Below are 16935 nucleotides of genomic sequence, written 5' to 3'. Positions count from 1 at the left end.
ATAATGAATGGGGCGTGTACTGTACTTTGCCCTTTAAGAAAAGGAAAAAAAACGAACAGAGAACTAGAAGGTGTTTTAGGGAGATCTGTGGTAAATTTTGCTATCCATGTTTTTATACTAAATAAACGTTATTTATGAAAGCATCAACAGTTTCTCTTAGAAACTACCAATAAAAATGTTTCTATTATAGAAGTTGGTGGAAATTCTGTATAAGGTAAAAAGATACAGCGCTTAAATTAATTCCACCCACTATTCATTATTTTGAGTCACATTCTAGTTTGTCACTTCTTAGGTCTAGCCTGGGCAGCGCATGCGCTGCTCTGCGAGCGACGCTATATATTGGAGTATGTACTTGAAACCCCGTCCACTCTCCACCCCTATTTGTCATTGGCTTGTGTCGTTGTCCTTTGTAAATGCTGGCTTCTGATTCATTATTAGGCCTGTTAGTCCCTCCTTAGTACCGCCTTGTCTTCATTTGTAACCTTCCATGAGGACTGGCCCTTTTACTTCGGTTTGGTACACTGCACATCTTCTTTAGTCTGTAAGCATTATTTTATTTAGTGAGTTTCTCTTACTACAGGAGGGTCTCTTGTGCGCAGTTGTGACCACTGGCTTGTTTATTTAACTTGTAGCAAATGGGGAGCTCTTCAGGGGCAGAAGGAACCAACTCAGCGATGCCTTCAAGCATTGGGAATGCAATAGGTCTCCCATTTTTGAGAGTTTAAGCTATTGGCATTGTAAATGACAATGCCTTTTATTTATGTTTTAAAAACTAAAACATAAATAAAAGGCATTGTTATTTACAATGCCAATAGCTCAAACTTGCGTAAATGCTAGACCTATTGCATTGCAGATACTTGTTTGCTTCGTGTGCTAATCTTAGCCTTGTCCCAAATTGGACAGTGTCAGGCCGTGTCTCTGATTACTGTTTCTTGCCCGGACGACCAAGCACTGTCGGTTTGCAACACAAAAAGGGTGGCAGGCACTATTGCTGCACTAACTGACAGTTATTACAACCGTTCTTTGGTTCACGCTATAATTTCCACTTCTGCCCACCTCCTAAGACCAGCCACCAGAAATGGTCTTAACATATAAACTTATTTAACACAACTGTGGAGAGGCAAAGCGTATCAGTGCTACTTTGTGGCTTCAAATGCCATACATTTGAGTCAACATAGATGACAGGAGTAATGGTTGTCCAAACGGTGACATGATTTTCAAGTGCTTTTATTGTGTTCATAAAATCCACAGCCAAAATCCACAGCCTACGCGTTTCGCTCAAACGCGGGCTTCTTCAGGGCTTAGTATCGTATCCTGGTGCTACACTGGTTTCAAGACTGGATTAGTCCAATTGTGTAGCTCCAAAGAATGACAATTGTGTCCCACTTGCTTTTATTAAAGGTATATTCTTGTGATCCCTTGTATGCTGCCAAACTCCTTATTTCAGAGGATGGGAGAAGAACTTCAAGTTTAGACGTGTCGCTATCACGTGCCGATTAAGGCATAGTTTACTGTCTCCTATGTCGGAGCCCGTCTCCTTCGAAATTCGTTCCGGAACAAATGGGACACAATTGCCATTCTTTGGAGCTACACAATTGGACTAATTGTTTGGGCGAAACGCGTAGGCTGTGGATTTTGGCTGTGGATTTTATGAACACAATAAAAGCACTTGAAAATCACGTCACCGTTTGGACAACCATTACTCCTGTCATCTATGTTGACTCAAATGTATGGCATTTGAAGCCACAAAGTAGCACTGATACGCTTTGCCTCTCCACTGTTGTGTTGACCAAGCACTGCCGTAAGTGAGATTACAGGTGCCACTAACTAGGATACTGGGTGCTTGATCTGCCAAAAAAGTTGGTTTCCTAAACATCCTTAACTCAGCGGGGCGCTTTACATAAATGGTACGCAGTCTCACTCTACACCAAGGGGGCACTCCAAATTTGTGCATTCCGTGCAGTGATACAGTGCACCGTATTACAGTAAATTCCCAGTTTGCAATGCAGAGAGGAGCCCACCCCTGCACTTGAAACAGTATGTAGGGAAAAACAGACCTGCTGTTGGAAGCGTCCTTGTGGGATCAGTGTGCCCCACTTCTGTGTGTATAAGAACAACAGGAGAAAACCCATAGACCTCGTTGGGATGGGTGTATCATGTAAGCAAAAACAATTCCCAACAGGTATTATGTAAAGACAGTTTCAGAAATGTATGCAATATGCATTACAAAGAAAAAAGAAACAAGGAATCGGAATGATTTTCAGAGAGGGTAGTATTATTTACCAGAAGGCAACGGGTAAGATCTTTCGTATGTCAATACAGTTAAAACAGCACTGTACAGAACGGATCTTGTGACAACCCAGTGACACTTGGTGCAGAGTGCTATATACAATCAGTGATAGTGAATGTGCAAGTGTTAAAAACAACAGCATTGGCGACGCATTAACCAGAGTATTTACATCAAATAATGGCTCCAAAAGAAACAAGTTATAATCACTTGAAACACAGTTATTTATACAAGAGCACAAGACGTGATATGCGTCGTATAATTCAAGCTGTATAGTCGACGGCGTTTCGATCCCCTTTAGTCGGGATCGTCATCAGGACAGGGTTGTCGATGAAAACAGTGACTTAAACTCAGGCAGTCGAGCGTGGGTAATTGAAGTCCGATTAGTCGCACAATGGTAGGAAACTGATCGTCACTTTGGTCTGAGCAGCGGGCGGGACTTGCTGTGCCTGACTTAATCAGGGCGGCAGACGGTAACCGGGGCTCTACTGGCAGGTGGGCTACAGGCAATGAAAGCGTCGGGAAGAAATCCTGACAAGTAATGCTTGTGGCGTGTAAAGCCGTCTATAGTTGCCGCAGTGTTTAAAACTGGGGTTCGTAGTGGGTCCGGGTGTTGTTGATGGCGGGTCTCGCCGGGTACGGAGAAGGTCTTCTTCCCGACGCTTTCTATACTGGGAGCATTTAAAGCGTACCAGAATAGTACGTTCACAATTCTTGTGAAAACACCCAATCAGGACCGGGTTGGAAATATCACCGATCCCCCGACCCCGCCTCTCACGACTTCTTAACAGCCCTGATGAGTCACGGGTTAACACCCTGCTTGACGAAACACGTGACGGCTGGTCTCATGTTCCTAATATATGCATTCCAATAAAACTACACAAAAAGAACACATCTGTGTGACTCCATCCTTATCATTTATGGGTGATCATTCATATCACACTGACTTGTTGTGTGCATCGGACTTTGCTTATAACTATGTGTAAAACTACTCCTGGTAGCTTGGTCAAGCAGTCATTGCTTAGCTCAAAGGAGGTGATGTGAAGATTGCGATTGGGTTTAGAAGACCAGCGTGTTACAGTTGTATTGAATACAGTTATTTTTGTATTTAATAACAACTTGGACACAGAAATATCTGTATAGTAAAAATAGTAACAATACATAGTAAATGACACATTGATTAAAGCTTCAAAATAAAATAGAAACGCTGTTGCAACATCAGGTCTCCTAAGTTGCACCAAATTTCTAATGTTTGCAATCACTAACCATACAAAAATACTGTGCTCTATGTAAAACAAAGAGGACATGGAAATTTGCGATACTCCCACCAGAATGGTAACTCCTAAAATGCTCTTCGGAACACATAACCACTAGCGAGCGCTAGGAAACTCAAAATAACCACAGAATACAACAAGCATTAGATATGCAATATGTCTTGCATTTATTTGAGTTAGAGCTATTGGCATAGCTCAACAGCTACCTGACAGGAATTGCCACTTTGTATGTGCCGAACAAACAGAGCATTGCTCTGTGAAACCGCCTGAAAGCCTAAAGCGATTTTGATAGCCCCAAAAATAAAAAGGCAGGTCAAGATGATAAGCAGGAACCCCAGGCGTATTGGAATGGCCAACGCAAGCAAACAATGAGTGACATTGCCTGGGCGTGACCCAAGAATGCAAAGGTGGGAAAATCAGACCCAATGAACCAATAAAAACCCTATATTTCTAAACCCCATATTTCTAAATGGCACAACTAACAAATGCCATTCATGGGCATACCAAAACCCAATAGAGGAGATAACATCAGGTCCTGCAGACTGCACATGCACGCTGCATAGGATCAACCTAAAAAGGTGAAACCTTGAAGAATGGAAACGATTTTAGTACTGTAGAAAAAGGTTACTGTGAAAGGAGAAACTGGGGTCTCACGATCATGAGCAAAAAACAAGATGGTGGAGATTGTATGCATGCCATACAGTCCATGCCAGCCTCTGTAGATGGATGGTTCTTTGTCTGCCCTTCGCCAGTCTCTGGTGAGAGAGGTAGAGAGGGATTCTTAGCACTGTGCCTGCTTCTGTAGGCTGCTTGGGCTAGCTGGGCGCTTCCATGCAGGCGAAGTTAGTGGTAGCAGCAGAGGAGGCCACAAGACCTTCAGCGTGTTATCAGTCTTCGTTCTTACTTGAAGGCACCCTGCAGCACACTACTCCATGATCAAGAAGTACTGCTGCGGTATCCATGCAGCTGGAGTTTAGTAGATCTTCTATGAGCTGACATGGGTCTTCAGCGTATATTCACCATCCTTGGCAGTTTTGGGCTGTATCCCACGCCCACTTTATACCAGTGCATCATAGGAGTTTGAAATCTTAACTAACTATGTTTAGGGCAGGTTTCCCTCCGAAGCGGGAATGGTGGACATTGCTCTGCTTCCTGCATGCACTGTAAAGGCCCAGCCTATGGCAGGCAGGTCTGGTCTCCAGTGACTTGCTTTGGTGAGTAATCTCGCCCATTTTCCTCAGTATAGACTTGGAGACAAAGGAAGATGAGTGAGGAAGAATTTGGGATGGTTCAGGGATGTTCTTGTTTCTTTGTGGATCGCTGATATCCTTCATTATTCACTCGCCCTTTTATACGATAAAGATATGTGATTGCCTGAGGGTACCCTAAGGGGCTCTGAAGATGAGCTATTAGTCTTTCATCCACACTTATTCCTTTGTTTGCAATCATTTTTGTAGAAACAAACCTTATGATGTTTGCAGTCATTCACATGAAAAACGCATCGCCTTGTTTGGCACAAGTCACTGCAAATAATAATAATAATCATCATCATCATAAGACCATTGGCCATCTTCCCATGGTGCCGCTAATGCACCCAAAAAATGAATAAATGCTGGCACCAGTCAGAACCTCGGTAAAGAGATTGGAGGTGGATGGGCAACTTCTTCAAAACTACAAAGTGTAAAACAATTTTGGTTCACCCCCATCGTAGGGTATATCAACAGTGTCCCTGAGAAGCAGTAATTCTGCTTTTTGTGGGGGCAGAGGGGTTCCTTGGGATTAAGAATCCATCAGCCATTACTAAAAAGCTAAAAATATGAAAAATGGAGAAGAGCTTTAGGGACAGAAGAAAAGGGTTATATTGTGCAAGTACATAAAAAAAAAATTATAATGTTGCCGATGTAAACTTATACAGAGACTTTAAAGAATGCAATGATCAGAATTTGCAGGTCAACAGTGATAGAATCCGCAATCTCGCTTCAACTGGTAACCTTTAGCTGAGCATACACTGCTTGCATATATATATAGGTGGAAAATGCAGTAAATCTTCCCCAGCCACTGTGCCTGGCAGCCGCCTGTCTCATAGATGTAGTACTGCTCCCTCTGTTGTACATGGGCATGAGTGTAAGGATGAGGAACCCGCCTCCAGATGTTAGCCTGCTGAGCCCAATCTGTGTGTGGCAGAGCAGTGCAATATCCAGCTGATTAATGTGTGCTCTTCAGCACATAGTCTGCAGTGAGAGGATGTGTCATTGCCGGAAATCTGTAGCTTCCTGTTTGCATGGTGCGGTGTAATCTGCTTCTTCTCAAGCTGTCGCAGAGGACAGAGACTGCTCTCAAGAAAATACAACAGGTTTCAGAACTGTAATTCAAGGAAATGTTCATAGTTACAACCAAATAAGGTTCAATAACCGAGTAGGGTCCTTATTCTGAAAGTTTGATGGACACGATCGTCCGTCAGAAACGTGGCTGGAGTCCCATCTGCTGTGTTTAATGTGAAATGTTCTATAATGCGCTTGCAGTATGGTAACTCGGACATCCACCACGTTTTTTGACACAGTACCTTGTCTGCCAAACTCCAAATATGGTTCCAAATCTTGTGTAAAGGAAGAGATCGCAATGCAAATTGAACTGGATAAACTTTTGCTATAGCTCCTAGATGATATAATCAAGTCTTTTCGTTGCACAGTTAAGTTTAATACTACATCACAGTATTTTCGGTATGTTGTAGTTTGCCACGTGGTCAAATTGTGACATCTGATGCACACCGTCTTTATCCTGTCTCTGCTATCCAAAGGCATATTTTGTTTGTCCTCCACTTTCCCTTAAAATTGAAGCTAATTCTTCATTGAATAAGTAATCCACCCGAGACAGGAGCTCCAGCAGCAGAGCACCCCCAAGAGTGCTTTTGAAGCACTATGCTGAAGATGCAAAGATGTCTTGGATAAACGTATCCCTTCGGGATGCTGTCTAATGATCTAAGGGAGTTCTGCCTCGTCATCAATCTGGCCAAAACGTCTTCTACGTCACTGAAACGTAGTCGGCCTTCACTTGGAGCTAGATTAGTGTGCCTGGTTCTCATCTGCGTAGCCAGTGGCCCTCAGAACAGGCGACTAGCCTCCTCAAAGACCATATGCAGGACACTGGGAAGTTAAATTTTTTTCTGAGTTTGTAGTAGGGGGCCTGCTCCCATCTGGCCTGAGATGCATGCCAAGCCACAAACAGCTTGTGTTTATTTTCAAGCCCTGTGTTTTTTTCCACACATCCGAGATTTGAAACCTCGATAGCGAGAGATGCCTGGGAGGGAAGAGAGAATTTCTCGTGTCCAATAACAAACCTTTCTCAAGAAATAAAATGGAAAATGTGTGTTTGAATGGAAAATGTTAGTATAGTAACCATTCTACAGGCTCAGTGTCAATTGTCATCTCTCCAAGTTTCTCTGGCTGTGCCTGGAGCCTTTTGTAATAGTTGACAATCTGGAGAAAACGACAAAATGCAAAAAATAATTTGCAACAGTATCACTATTTTTACAAGCTAGTGTGTTTTTCATGATTTTGGACAGCAAAGGGGGCGAATCAGCGTGCAGGAAGGTCAGTGCCACAGAGGCACGCAGGAATAGAAGAGGCAGAAGCAGGCGGAAAGGCAAAAGTATTTAGAGAGCAGGTAGAATTGGAACAGATGGTAGGAAATGAACAATGGGAGAGTATTGGATAGTTCACTGGTAGCCAGGGGTTGCAAATACGACCCTTGGATTCCCCCTTAGAACCCCTGCCACTGCTTTCGGGACCCCTGGCTTCAGTGATGGCAAAGGCAATAGCACGAACCGAAGGTAAACCGTGTCCTGGTGAGCACAGTTTACTTTCTGCGGTACCCAATGCAAGTTCGGACATGAAACTTTAAAGTACTTAAGTTAAGAAAATAAATACAGCAGTGCAATGTGCACATTACTGAATGTATTAGAAAATTAGATACAATTCAAACAACGTGTTGCCCAGTGACAATACTGTGAAATCATGTTAAATGATGTGGTTCAATAAAAAGTCACCTCTATGATTTGCACGAGTGGATAATGCCTTACAAGTGATCATAATGAAAATGTAGTAACTGTGATAAGAAATAAGTTAATATAGCTCTCACTCAAAATATGATCTATTTGAATTATTGCAGACGGATAAAACCACAATTGATTTTTTTATAATGTATTTTAATGATATTAACTAGTATATTTTATTCTTGCGGTACACACCAGAGGAAACAAATCATGGTTGCTTCGTGTTTTAAATAAATTGGGTTCCCAATGTTTCTACTTTGATCACACTCCTATGTTTTCATGCAGTAAAAATGAGAAATGTGTGATGTTCCTATCACATGATAACCCTATTTAAAATGGGTGGTATATAATATAGACATTGATTTGTGTCAGTAGCTGTTTTGCTATTGTATAATTGTGCGCATTATGTGCTGTTAACTTCAACAGTGTCAATTATTGTGATGTCATCATGGTCTTGTGACAACATTCCCTGAAAATAAGTGTAAAAAACCAAAGGATTTTACTTCCTGGGATGTCACTGGGGACGAAAGGTGGGTATGTGATGGCACTTCTGGTACCCCTGGCATTTTGGGGATTCGAAGTGCTTGTTATGGATTGCCTCTGAAAGGCCTAAAGGAGCCATCCGGTGAATGACATCACAATAGGTCTAAAACGCCCAACTGACATCACAAACAAAGGAACATTCTGGAATGCCTATAGTTGTCCATAGTTACAGATGCAAGACTGAGTAAAAGAGAACAGATTTGTTTTCTCTACACTGGATGGGCCCTTTAATATGGAAGGGGTGATGAGATGATGTCCCCCATGTGTTATTGTGTAAGGATTGAACCAATTAAAAGGGTGTACTAGAGTAACCCTATACACACACACCTCCGTGGGTTATTTTAGCAGTTTATTTTCAGTGTTGTCTGTTGAACACTTTCACTCGTATAAGCAATTTACCGTTTTGAATAAAAACTACTAATGTGAGTTGAGGTATGAGATCTTGTAAAGTGTACCTGAACATACGGCTGCCAATTCTGGGCTCTAATGTGTCATTTTCTTTGCAGATGGGTAGCCTATGAAAATGCAGACTTTACTGGAGAACAGTATGTGCTCGAGAAGGGAAAGTATTCCAGTTTTGAGGACTGGGGAGCCAAGAGCTTCAAGATTTCTTCTGTTCAACCAATCTCTTTGGTAATGTTTTTTTTTATTCCTCCACGTACATTACCCCAGTTCTAAGAATAACATCACAGTTTATGATGTAATGTGGTTTACTTAATAAATGAAAACTTTAACTGTTCAAATGCAATTGGCCCAAAAGATGCATTTCCTTACCTTGATTTCATTTTTTTTGTAATGGCCCAGTGTGTTGCATAATCATACAGTGGCTTCCTTGCTCTCCTATCGGGGTTACAATTTGTAACTTACTTTTAAGGTCACACATCAGAAAGTTAACGGGTTTGGCCTCAAAAGAAATAAGCTAATAGTTTATAAACTGGAGACCCATGCCCCTAAATCTTAACCAGATTAATTTAGAGTGTGTCTATTTATTCTACAGTGGCATAATTCACAAGTTAGTATGGGTTTGCCCAAATAAAATGTGTAACATTTAGAAACGGTGCATCAAGTTAATGCCCCTACTGTCTTGGTCAAGCAACGTTTGATCATTTACCGAAGGAGTTAGACAATGCAATTCTTTAGAATCGACTGTGCTACTTATCAAATATGTAACAGTGGGCTTCCTGGGCCAGTGAGTATTATATGCACATTTGTCTATTGCAAAATCTCTATACTGATGGATATTTTTAACTGCAGATTCCCCACCTTAGAATACTCCATAGGTTCAACACTAGATCCAGATACTTTTTACACCTGTTCTCTCATGCCATGAGGTGGCGAGGGGTGGCTGTGCGCTGGTTTCATACCTTCCCAGAAGTAAACCGCATATAAGCACCCCCTTGCACGCTGACGTGAGTTCCTTTCTCTCCATGCTTTCTGGAGTTCCGGAGCTCTCTTCCTAACTTTGTCAGTTCTGTCTATGACTTCTAAATGATTTCACCAGTGTGGTAGGGGACAGTGTCTCAAAACGGTAAGTTTTAAGCCATGCTGCGAATGCAGGAAGCAGATGTTGGTCAAAGACCCGCACAAGGTATTTCTTTGGTGTCCGTGCTTGGGACATCATTTTTAAGTTGTGCACCAGGCACTCAACAGTGATCCTAGACCAGTAGGTGAAACTGTATGTTGTAGAACACACAAAGAAGTCACGGCCTTCATGTCAGTCTCACTCCTGATTTAAGACGCTGACCCAGTCCTGATCTTAAAGTAATTGCCATGACCACTAAACCTCTCTCGAAATTCTCCAGTAAGTCCAAGCGCAAGCATTAGAAAGCAAAGTAGGACTCTACCCCACTGAACCACTCTAAAGAGAACGTGTCACAATATTGGTCACACCCTTTTGATGTCTCCGGCCCAGAACCAATTCTTCAGCTGCCCCAACATGCCCCAAATTCCCAGGCTGTCATGGACCATATAAGAGATCTAGGCATTCAAGGAGACCATGCTGCCAAAATTTGAGGCACTTAAGATGCCCTCTCACTTGCCTTTGAGGATCCACAGAAGCGCAAGGGACCACAGACTGGTCACCACTGGGCCATCCATCCCCGTGGAGTCTGTTCCCCTGGTACCTATTCCCGAGCCTGAACAGAATCCGGTACAGACTTCTACTCCAGGCCCAGATCCACTTTGGTCCCTGCTACACTTGCACCAGTGTGGACTACACGGGCACTTGAAGAGAACCCAGTACCGATGCCAATGTCTGTCTACGGACCTGGTTCGGTTCCAGCCAGACTGATGTTGCGCTACAAATTTTGCTAAGACTAACTGGTTGTCAAGCAAACTGAGATGATGATGATGGTGGTAGGGATGGCTTGCCACCTTGCCAGAGACGGAGCTTGACTCACAACTTTGATTACTAACAGAAGAGAGTGGCTGGTTTGTGGTAGTGGTCCTGAAGGCAGCTGAGGTATTCCCATAACAGGTGCCCTCTGGTGAGACCAGATCAAATGTCGTAACAGATCTTACAAACCTGGGCCAGCTATTTCTGAGCCCCAGCTTCACTCCAATAATGCCTTTACTGATACTTTGTCGACTACTTAGTTGTAGCCTTGATCGGAGCCTGGTGATCCATATTCTTTCACCAGGTACCTCTTTCAAGAGAGAACCTTATTGTGCAGGCCTTGACCTGTAGCGGGAATCTTAAATAATTTCCAGCTTCTCTCTGGACACAGAATCTAAGAGGACTTGCAATCCCCTTTCCTCTGCCAGTCTATCAGTGCTGTCTATTAATGCTGTTTGTTTGCTGGGTGTTTGGATACTCTGGATCGCCTGGGTAGGGCTGTCTGTAACAGTGTCCTACTTTATCGCCACACTTGAATGTGTTCCTCAGGATGTTCCAACGATGTACAGGCCTCCTTCATGTATATGACCTTTGATGGGTACCGCCTTTTCGGTGAGAAGGCAGACTACTTTGCAGCGTTTTAAGCACTGTAAAGCTGTAGTGTTCTCCTTGAGACTGTTTTCCCCTGCTAGACAGTTCCCACATGAATTCAGAAAGTTCAGGGACTATTCAAATGGGTTGGCATATAGACAGAGATGGCCTTCCCAATGAGTGCAGCAGAAACCCCATCCCTTTCGAGGCCTTGGGCGTGGGTCTGGCAGGCAGCATGCAGGCCAGCAGGGGCATCAGCCCTCTAATTCCTCTTCCATACCAACCCCTAAACCACCAATTTGCCCTTAGTGGCACAAGCCTAATTTGTGAGGTGCAGGACTCAATATTTCCTCCCAGGTTGGCCATCCCTTTGGAAATCGGCCAAAAATGGCCATGCTTTACCTTCTTTTTCTGCCCATCCACTATTCCTCCCACAACAGAGCAGACTGCTAATGAGCCCCTGTCCAATCTGCTATAGGAGGTCTAGTTGTTGTTCTTCAAAAGTACCAAGGAGAGGGTTGGTACACTCACTGTTTCTTAGTTCTGCAGAAGGACAGGGGCCTCGGGCCTGTTCTGGACCTCCAGCCTTTAAATGTGTTGCTACAGAAGTACAAATTCAACATACATATGCTGGGCCAGGTCCAATCAGCTTTGGACCTGGGCAACTGGTTGGTGTCCTTGAACCTGTAGGACACCTATTTTCATATATCCGTCCTGCAGACCCGGAGAGGTTTTCTGCAGTTCAAGGGAGGCCATGAGAACTTTCATTTGCCTATGCTCCCTTTTGGCCTTGCCGGTGCCTTCTCCGCTGCTCACAAAAGTGATGGCAGTGGTTGTGGCCCATCTTCTGAAGTTGGTGAGAGCTATGCTCTCATACCTTGACGACAGCTGTTGGAGGTAGGATTACCACATTCAGTTGTGAACAACCAAGGGACGACAGTGAACCTCTTAACATCTTTGGGGTTCACAATCAAAGAGCCAAAGTCCCACCTGACTTATGTGAAGAGGCTTCCAATCATTGTAGGAATCCTGGCACCATGGTGGTCAAGGCCTTCCATTAGCCACAACGAGTCCAGGACATTTGGGCAATGATCCCGAAATTTCAGGGTGGATCCTGGATCAAGGTGAGAGCAGCTCTGAGGTATCTTTACCTCTTAGTCTCCTGTTCTTGTCAGCTATGACAGGTGGTAAATGCTGGATCTGCAGTGAGATAAGGAGTTCCAATAGTCCTAGCATTAAGGCAATCTGAGTGATGTCATCCAGGTCTTGCATTAGACAGCTCGAGACATGTATGTTGGTTGCTGCTCAGACTCAATTGGTCCATTGGCATACCTCTCTTCTTTCCCCACCCAGAGCAGATGGGGGTGATGAACACCTCCCAGCTGGATTGGGGAGGTCATCTGGGGGAGGTGGATATCCACCCCCATCTGCTCTGGGTGGGGAAGGAAGAGAGGTATGCCAATGGACCAATTGAATTCCGGGGAGGGCCAGCTCCACATCAGTTGCCTGGAGTTGCAGGCCATCTGTCTGACTCTGAAGAGCTTTATGCTATCCATCATAGGGAGGCTGATGCAGATTTTTTACAGACAATACCGCCGCCGCCACCTTTTGTTGCTGCAATAAGCAGGGTGGACGGGTCCTGGGTCAGGTGGTTCTGCTCCTTTGGAGGTGGCTGGACTGTCGGGGCATTTTCGTGATCACAAATCACCTCACAGTGTCATTGAACACCAGAGTGGACGAACTGAGCAGGTGCTGTCTGGCACATCATGAATGATTACAAAACAATTGATTATCCGCGGGTCTGACAGGCTTAAAAAAGCACTGTAGACATATGGCACAAGCAAAGGCTCCTAGTTATACATTGGGGGAATCCTTTAAAATGGACGAAATCCCATCACCCACCGAAGTGGCATGCTTCATCATTTGGGATTTCTCCTCTTGGCTGCAACCCCTAGTGCAGTCAAGGGCTACAACCTCTCACTGTGAAGGAGGAGCTCAGGGAGGTTTTTTTGAGATGCTATTTGAATACAGGATCTTAAAATCCAACAGATGTAAAGCGTTGTAGTGTTCGAGTGATGGCTACCAAGAGAAAAAAGCCCTTTATTAGTTAGTTCTCTGTGCAAGGTTAAAAACAGTGCATGTGCAGTTTGGAAATATTAACTGCATCTATCTAGTAAACAGGTCTACATGTTTCGGCCAGTGTGGTCAGTTGGATCTTGGCCTTCCTCAGGACCTAGATAGCTATTGCTACTGCGTAATCAGTGGTGATGAAGTGAAGAATAATAACACACGCAATTAGAACGAACACAACCTACAACAAGCACTGGCGTTGCCAATAGGTCTCGCAGTAGGAAAGTTGGAGCTATTGGTTTTGTAAATGACAAAGCCCTTTATGTTTTTAAAATGAAAACAAAAATAAAAGGCATTGTTATTTGCAATTGTAATAGCTCAAACTCTCGTGAATGCGAGACCTATTGCATTGCAAATGCTTGTTTGTTTCTTGTTTTAATGCCTGCTTTGTTTGTCCTGTGCACCATAGCATTAGTGAGTACTTAAAAGATAATGAATATTATTGTTATCACAATACATTTCAGAATGTTGCAACGCTTCACAAATCTGCTAATAAAATAAAGTAGCTGCCTCGTAGCACTATAATTAGGCCAGAGCCAGCTAACTCCTAGAGACAAGTATAGCTGGATTGCCTGGGGCGGGAGGAGCAAAATCTAATTTCAATTACAGAACGATGAACTGACAATGTGTGTAATCTAACCCACGCTGTATCCAATACAGGAACTGGGCAATGGCCTAATGAGGATTTTGAACCCATTTGGGGTCATCTAAGAGCGTGTGGGACTCAACCCCACGCTCAGAAGTGGCCTTAATTTGCAATGTGCTGTACTAACACCTACATACCTAACCATAAGTAAATATTTGTCCTATTATGGCTCAACCCTTAAAACAAATATTTCAAATCATAAACCAAACTTCGTATTATTATCCAGTGTTAAGGCACTCCATTTGTCTCCCAGAGGAGGGTGGCAGGCTGAGTTGGACTCACCAGGATTCAAATTCATGCCATTCGGTTGACCGCCGATGTCAGTGGCGAGCGTTCTAATTACCGAGCTGTCTTACAAGCACAGCGGGGGTTCTGAGTAGGTCCGAGTAGTGTCGGGCCCATGGAATGCAGCCCTTAGCTCTGGAATATGAGTGGACATCTGCCAACCGGAAGCGGAAGGACCTTGTAACGTTTCTCTGCTTTCACCTGATAAGAATCTCTGTAAAATAGGAGCTTATCCCAGAAAGCGTAAGCTTCTCGTGCACCCGCTGAGGCACACTGTCTGCTGTTTTTATTGTGACTGTCTTTGCTTTCTGAATTTCAGTAAACATTTTTCGTATTTATATATATTTACAGTGCTGCAGTGCTTTTAGTGGCCCAGCGGCACAGTAGTCATATATAAATCATCTAAGCAAACAGACAAACACGGCAAGGCTTTAAATATACTGTTTAAAATAAACTGTTCCAAGAAGCCTCCGATATTAATCGTAGGGTCACATTAGCACGGGCATCTGGCTACTGTTTTCTGGAAAGCTTTCACAATTGTAGTAAAGCATTGGCTGGCGTCGGGAGGTGAAAGAGCATTACAGAGTGAGAGAAAGAATAGGTCTCGCTTTTGGGACCTTATAATTATTTAGTTTTGCAGAACAATATCCTTGATGCAACATCAGCTGTTGCATGGCTAAACCTTGTACCTTATAAATGTTTAGCCATGCAACAGTTGATGTTGTTGCACCAAGGATATTGTGCTGGATAACTAAACACATGCCAATGCTTGTTTAGCGATGTTGTGCAGCATGGATAAAGAGGCACCCTCCCATTAAAATAAAGATGCTAATATGCAGTCGCAGCAGCTGTGTAATTTTGTAGGTAAAAGCACAATACATGAACGCACCTACAGCGTGCGTGTTAAGTTTTCTTTTTTTTCATTTACTGATCCAAGTTGTACTCGTAAATAAAGAAAAATAAAGCAGTGGCAAAGCTTTTTTTTAAGGCGGGTGGAGGGAAATAACGAAAGCTGGGCTCAGAAGTAACACGGAAAGTACTGGTGCTGGAAAGATCATAGAGGATGGCGGCTGGACAAGCAGGGCGAGAGAGAGCAACGTGGAGCACGTGAGAACAGAAGCACACAGGAGAAAGAGAGCAACGCGGAACGGGTAGAAGCACACAGGGAAAAAAGCAATGCGTGGGAGGTGAAGCACACAAGGGCAAGCACAACACTGAGGGAGTGGCAATAACGAAAGCTGGGCTCAGAAGTAACACGGAAAGTACTGGTGCGGGAAAGATCATAGAGGATGGCGGCTGGACAAGCAGGGCGAGAGAGAGCAACGTGGTGCACGTGAGAACAGAAGCACACAGGAGAAAAAGAGCAACGCGGAACGGGTAGAAGCACACAGGGAAAAAAGCAATGCGTGGGAGGTGAAGCACACAAGGGCAAGCACAACACTGAGGGAGTGGCGGAGCAACATGGAGCGCAGTGGAGTGGCGATGGATAAAGAGGCAACCCCCCCCCCCATTAAAACAAGAGCGGCCGGGAAACTGAAAGTACGGCTGGCTAGCCATGAATAATTAGGGGAGGAAAAGCCGCAGAGCGCACGCTGGGAGAAGCCCTTTGAATTGGTGGCGGCCGTGAAAAAATGCAAGAGGGAGGGACGGAGGCTGATGTGCGTGCTTGTTTGGCCACGTGATTCACATGAACTCGAAGAAAACCGCACAGAAAAAAGCCTTAGTTTGACGAGTATTTTGAGCACTAGAATTCTCTCCATTTTCCATTCCTGCGGAATGGAAAAGGCGAGACCTAAAAAAACAGTTGCCTCAGTTTTGGTGGGTTACCATATGTTGGTCATACCTTTAGGTAACGAGTAAGATGCCTTACCTCACCTGGCAGTATCAGACTACAGGAGGTAGCCTATATACCCCAAGGAGACTTGGGCAGTAATCTGTAAAATACAACAGTGTCTCAAACAAGGGTGTTATTTAAAGGTCAAATAGATGTGGCACAATTAATCACTGAGAATTAAATCCAAAGGGGAGAAAACCAGGGAGACATTCTCTTGTGAAATAAATTGTATTTCAATAAATAAACATGTTTGACATATTAAACTTCATATATACAAGCACAGGGAACGGTAGCACTGCGTTACACGTGACGTGGTATGTACAGCGATAGTGACGGGCACAGCACAGAACAAATGGGATTCAAATTCTTTACATATTTAGGATACCCTAACAGTTAATGGTACAAAATAGTTAATGGTACAAAATAGTCGAATGGGCTATCCGTGAAGGGGGCGCCAAGAGTTCCGCTGTGGAAGTCGACGGCGTTTCGACCTGTAGAAGTGTTAGGTCATCATCAGGACCAGGTTACAGTTATTTATATGGCAGTGTCAAGATTCAGAATTACGATATAAGGCAAGGTCCAAGGGGAATGAGAGTAGGACCTTTAGATAAACTTAATTGGATGTCAGAAGGGATCCAAGAATTAGGTGCAAGGCATCGCTCCAAATGTGGAAGCCAAGAAGTTGCTGGTAGTTTTACTTGGAGCAGTCAGCGTGGGCGAGGCAAATCAACTGGCCGGCATTAGTCAGGCTCACCTCACCTGGCAACAGCTCAGGACGGGAGCCCCCGCTCTGTCAGTCAATACCCCAGACCTTCAAGAGCTGCCACCTTACTCCCCACATCATGAATGATGTCTGTGCCCCAGTAGGTGGGAGAACCCAGGCTAGATCTTTTCACCACTGTCGAACACACAGTATCAAAAATGTTGCTCATTGAAGTTTGTGCAAGAACACTTGTTAA

General features: G+C 43.9%; 1 protein-coding gene across 1 annotated transcript in view; it reads left to right on the top strand.

Moving 5' to 3' along the window:
- CRYBG1 (crystallin beta-gamma domain containing 1) overlaps positions 1–16935 on the top strand; it is a 325937-nt gene that overhangs the window by 222064 nt on the left and 86938 nt on the right. Inside the window, exon 13 of the mRNA XM_086950969.1 lies at positions 8662–8788. Within this exon, the coding sequence (XP_086807095.1) occupies positions 8662–8788 (127 nt within the window). The remainder of the gene's footprint in view (positions 1–8661; positions 8789–16935) is intronic.

The sequence above is a fragment of the Lissotriton vulgaris genome, unplaced genomic scaffold, assembly GCF_964263255.1.
Source record: "Lissotriton vulgaris unplaced genomic scaffold, aLisVul1.2 SCAFFOLD_683, whole genome shotgun sequence".
NCBI lineage: Eukaryota > Metazoa > Chordata > Amphibia > Caudata > Salamandridae > Lissotriton > Lissotriton vulgaris.
Note: the sequence above shows the minus strand (reverse complement) of the source record. Positions and strands in the feature narration are given on the sequence as shown.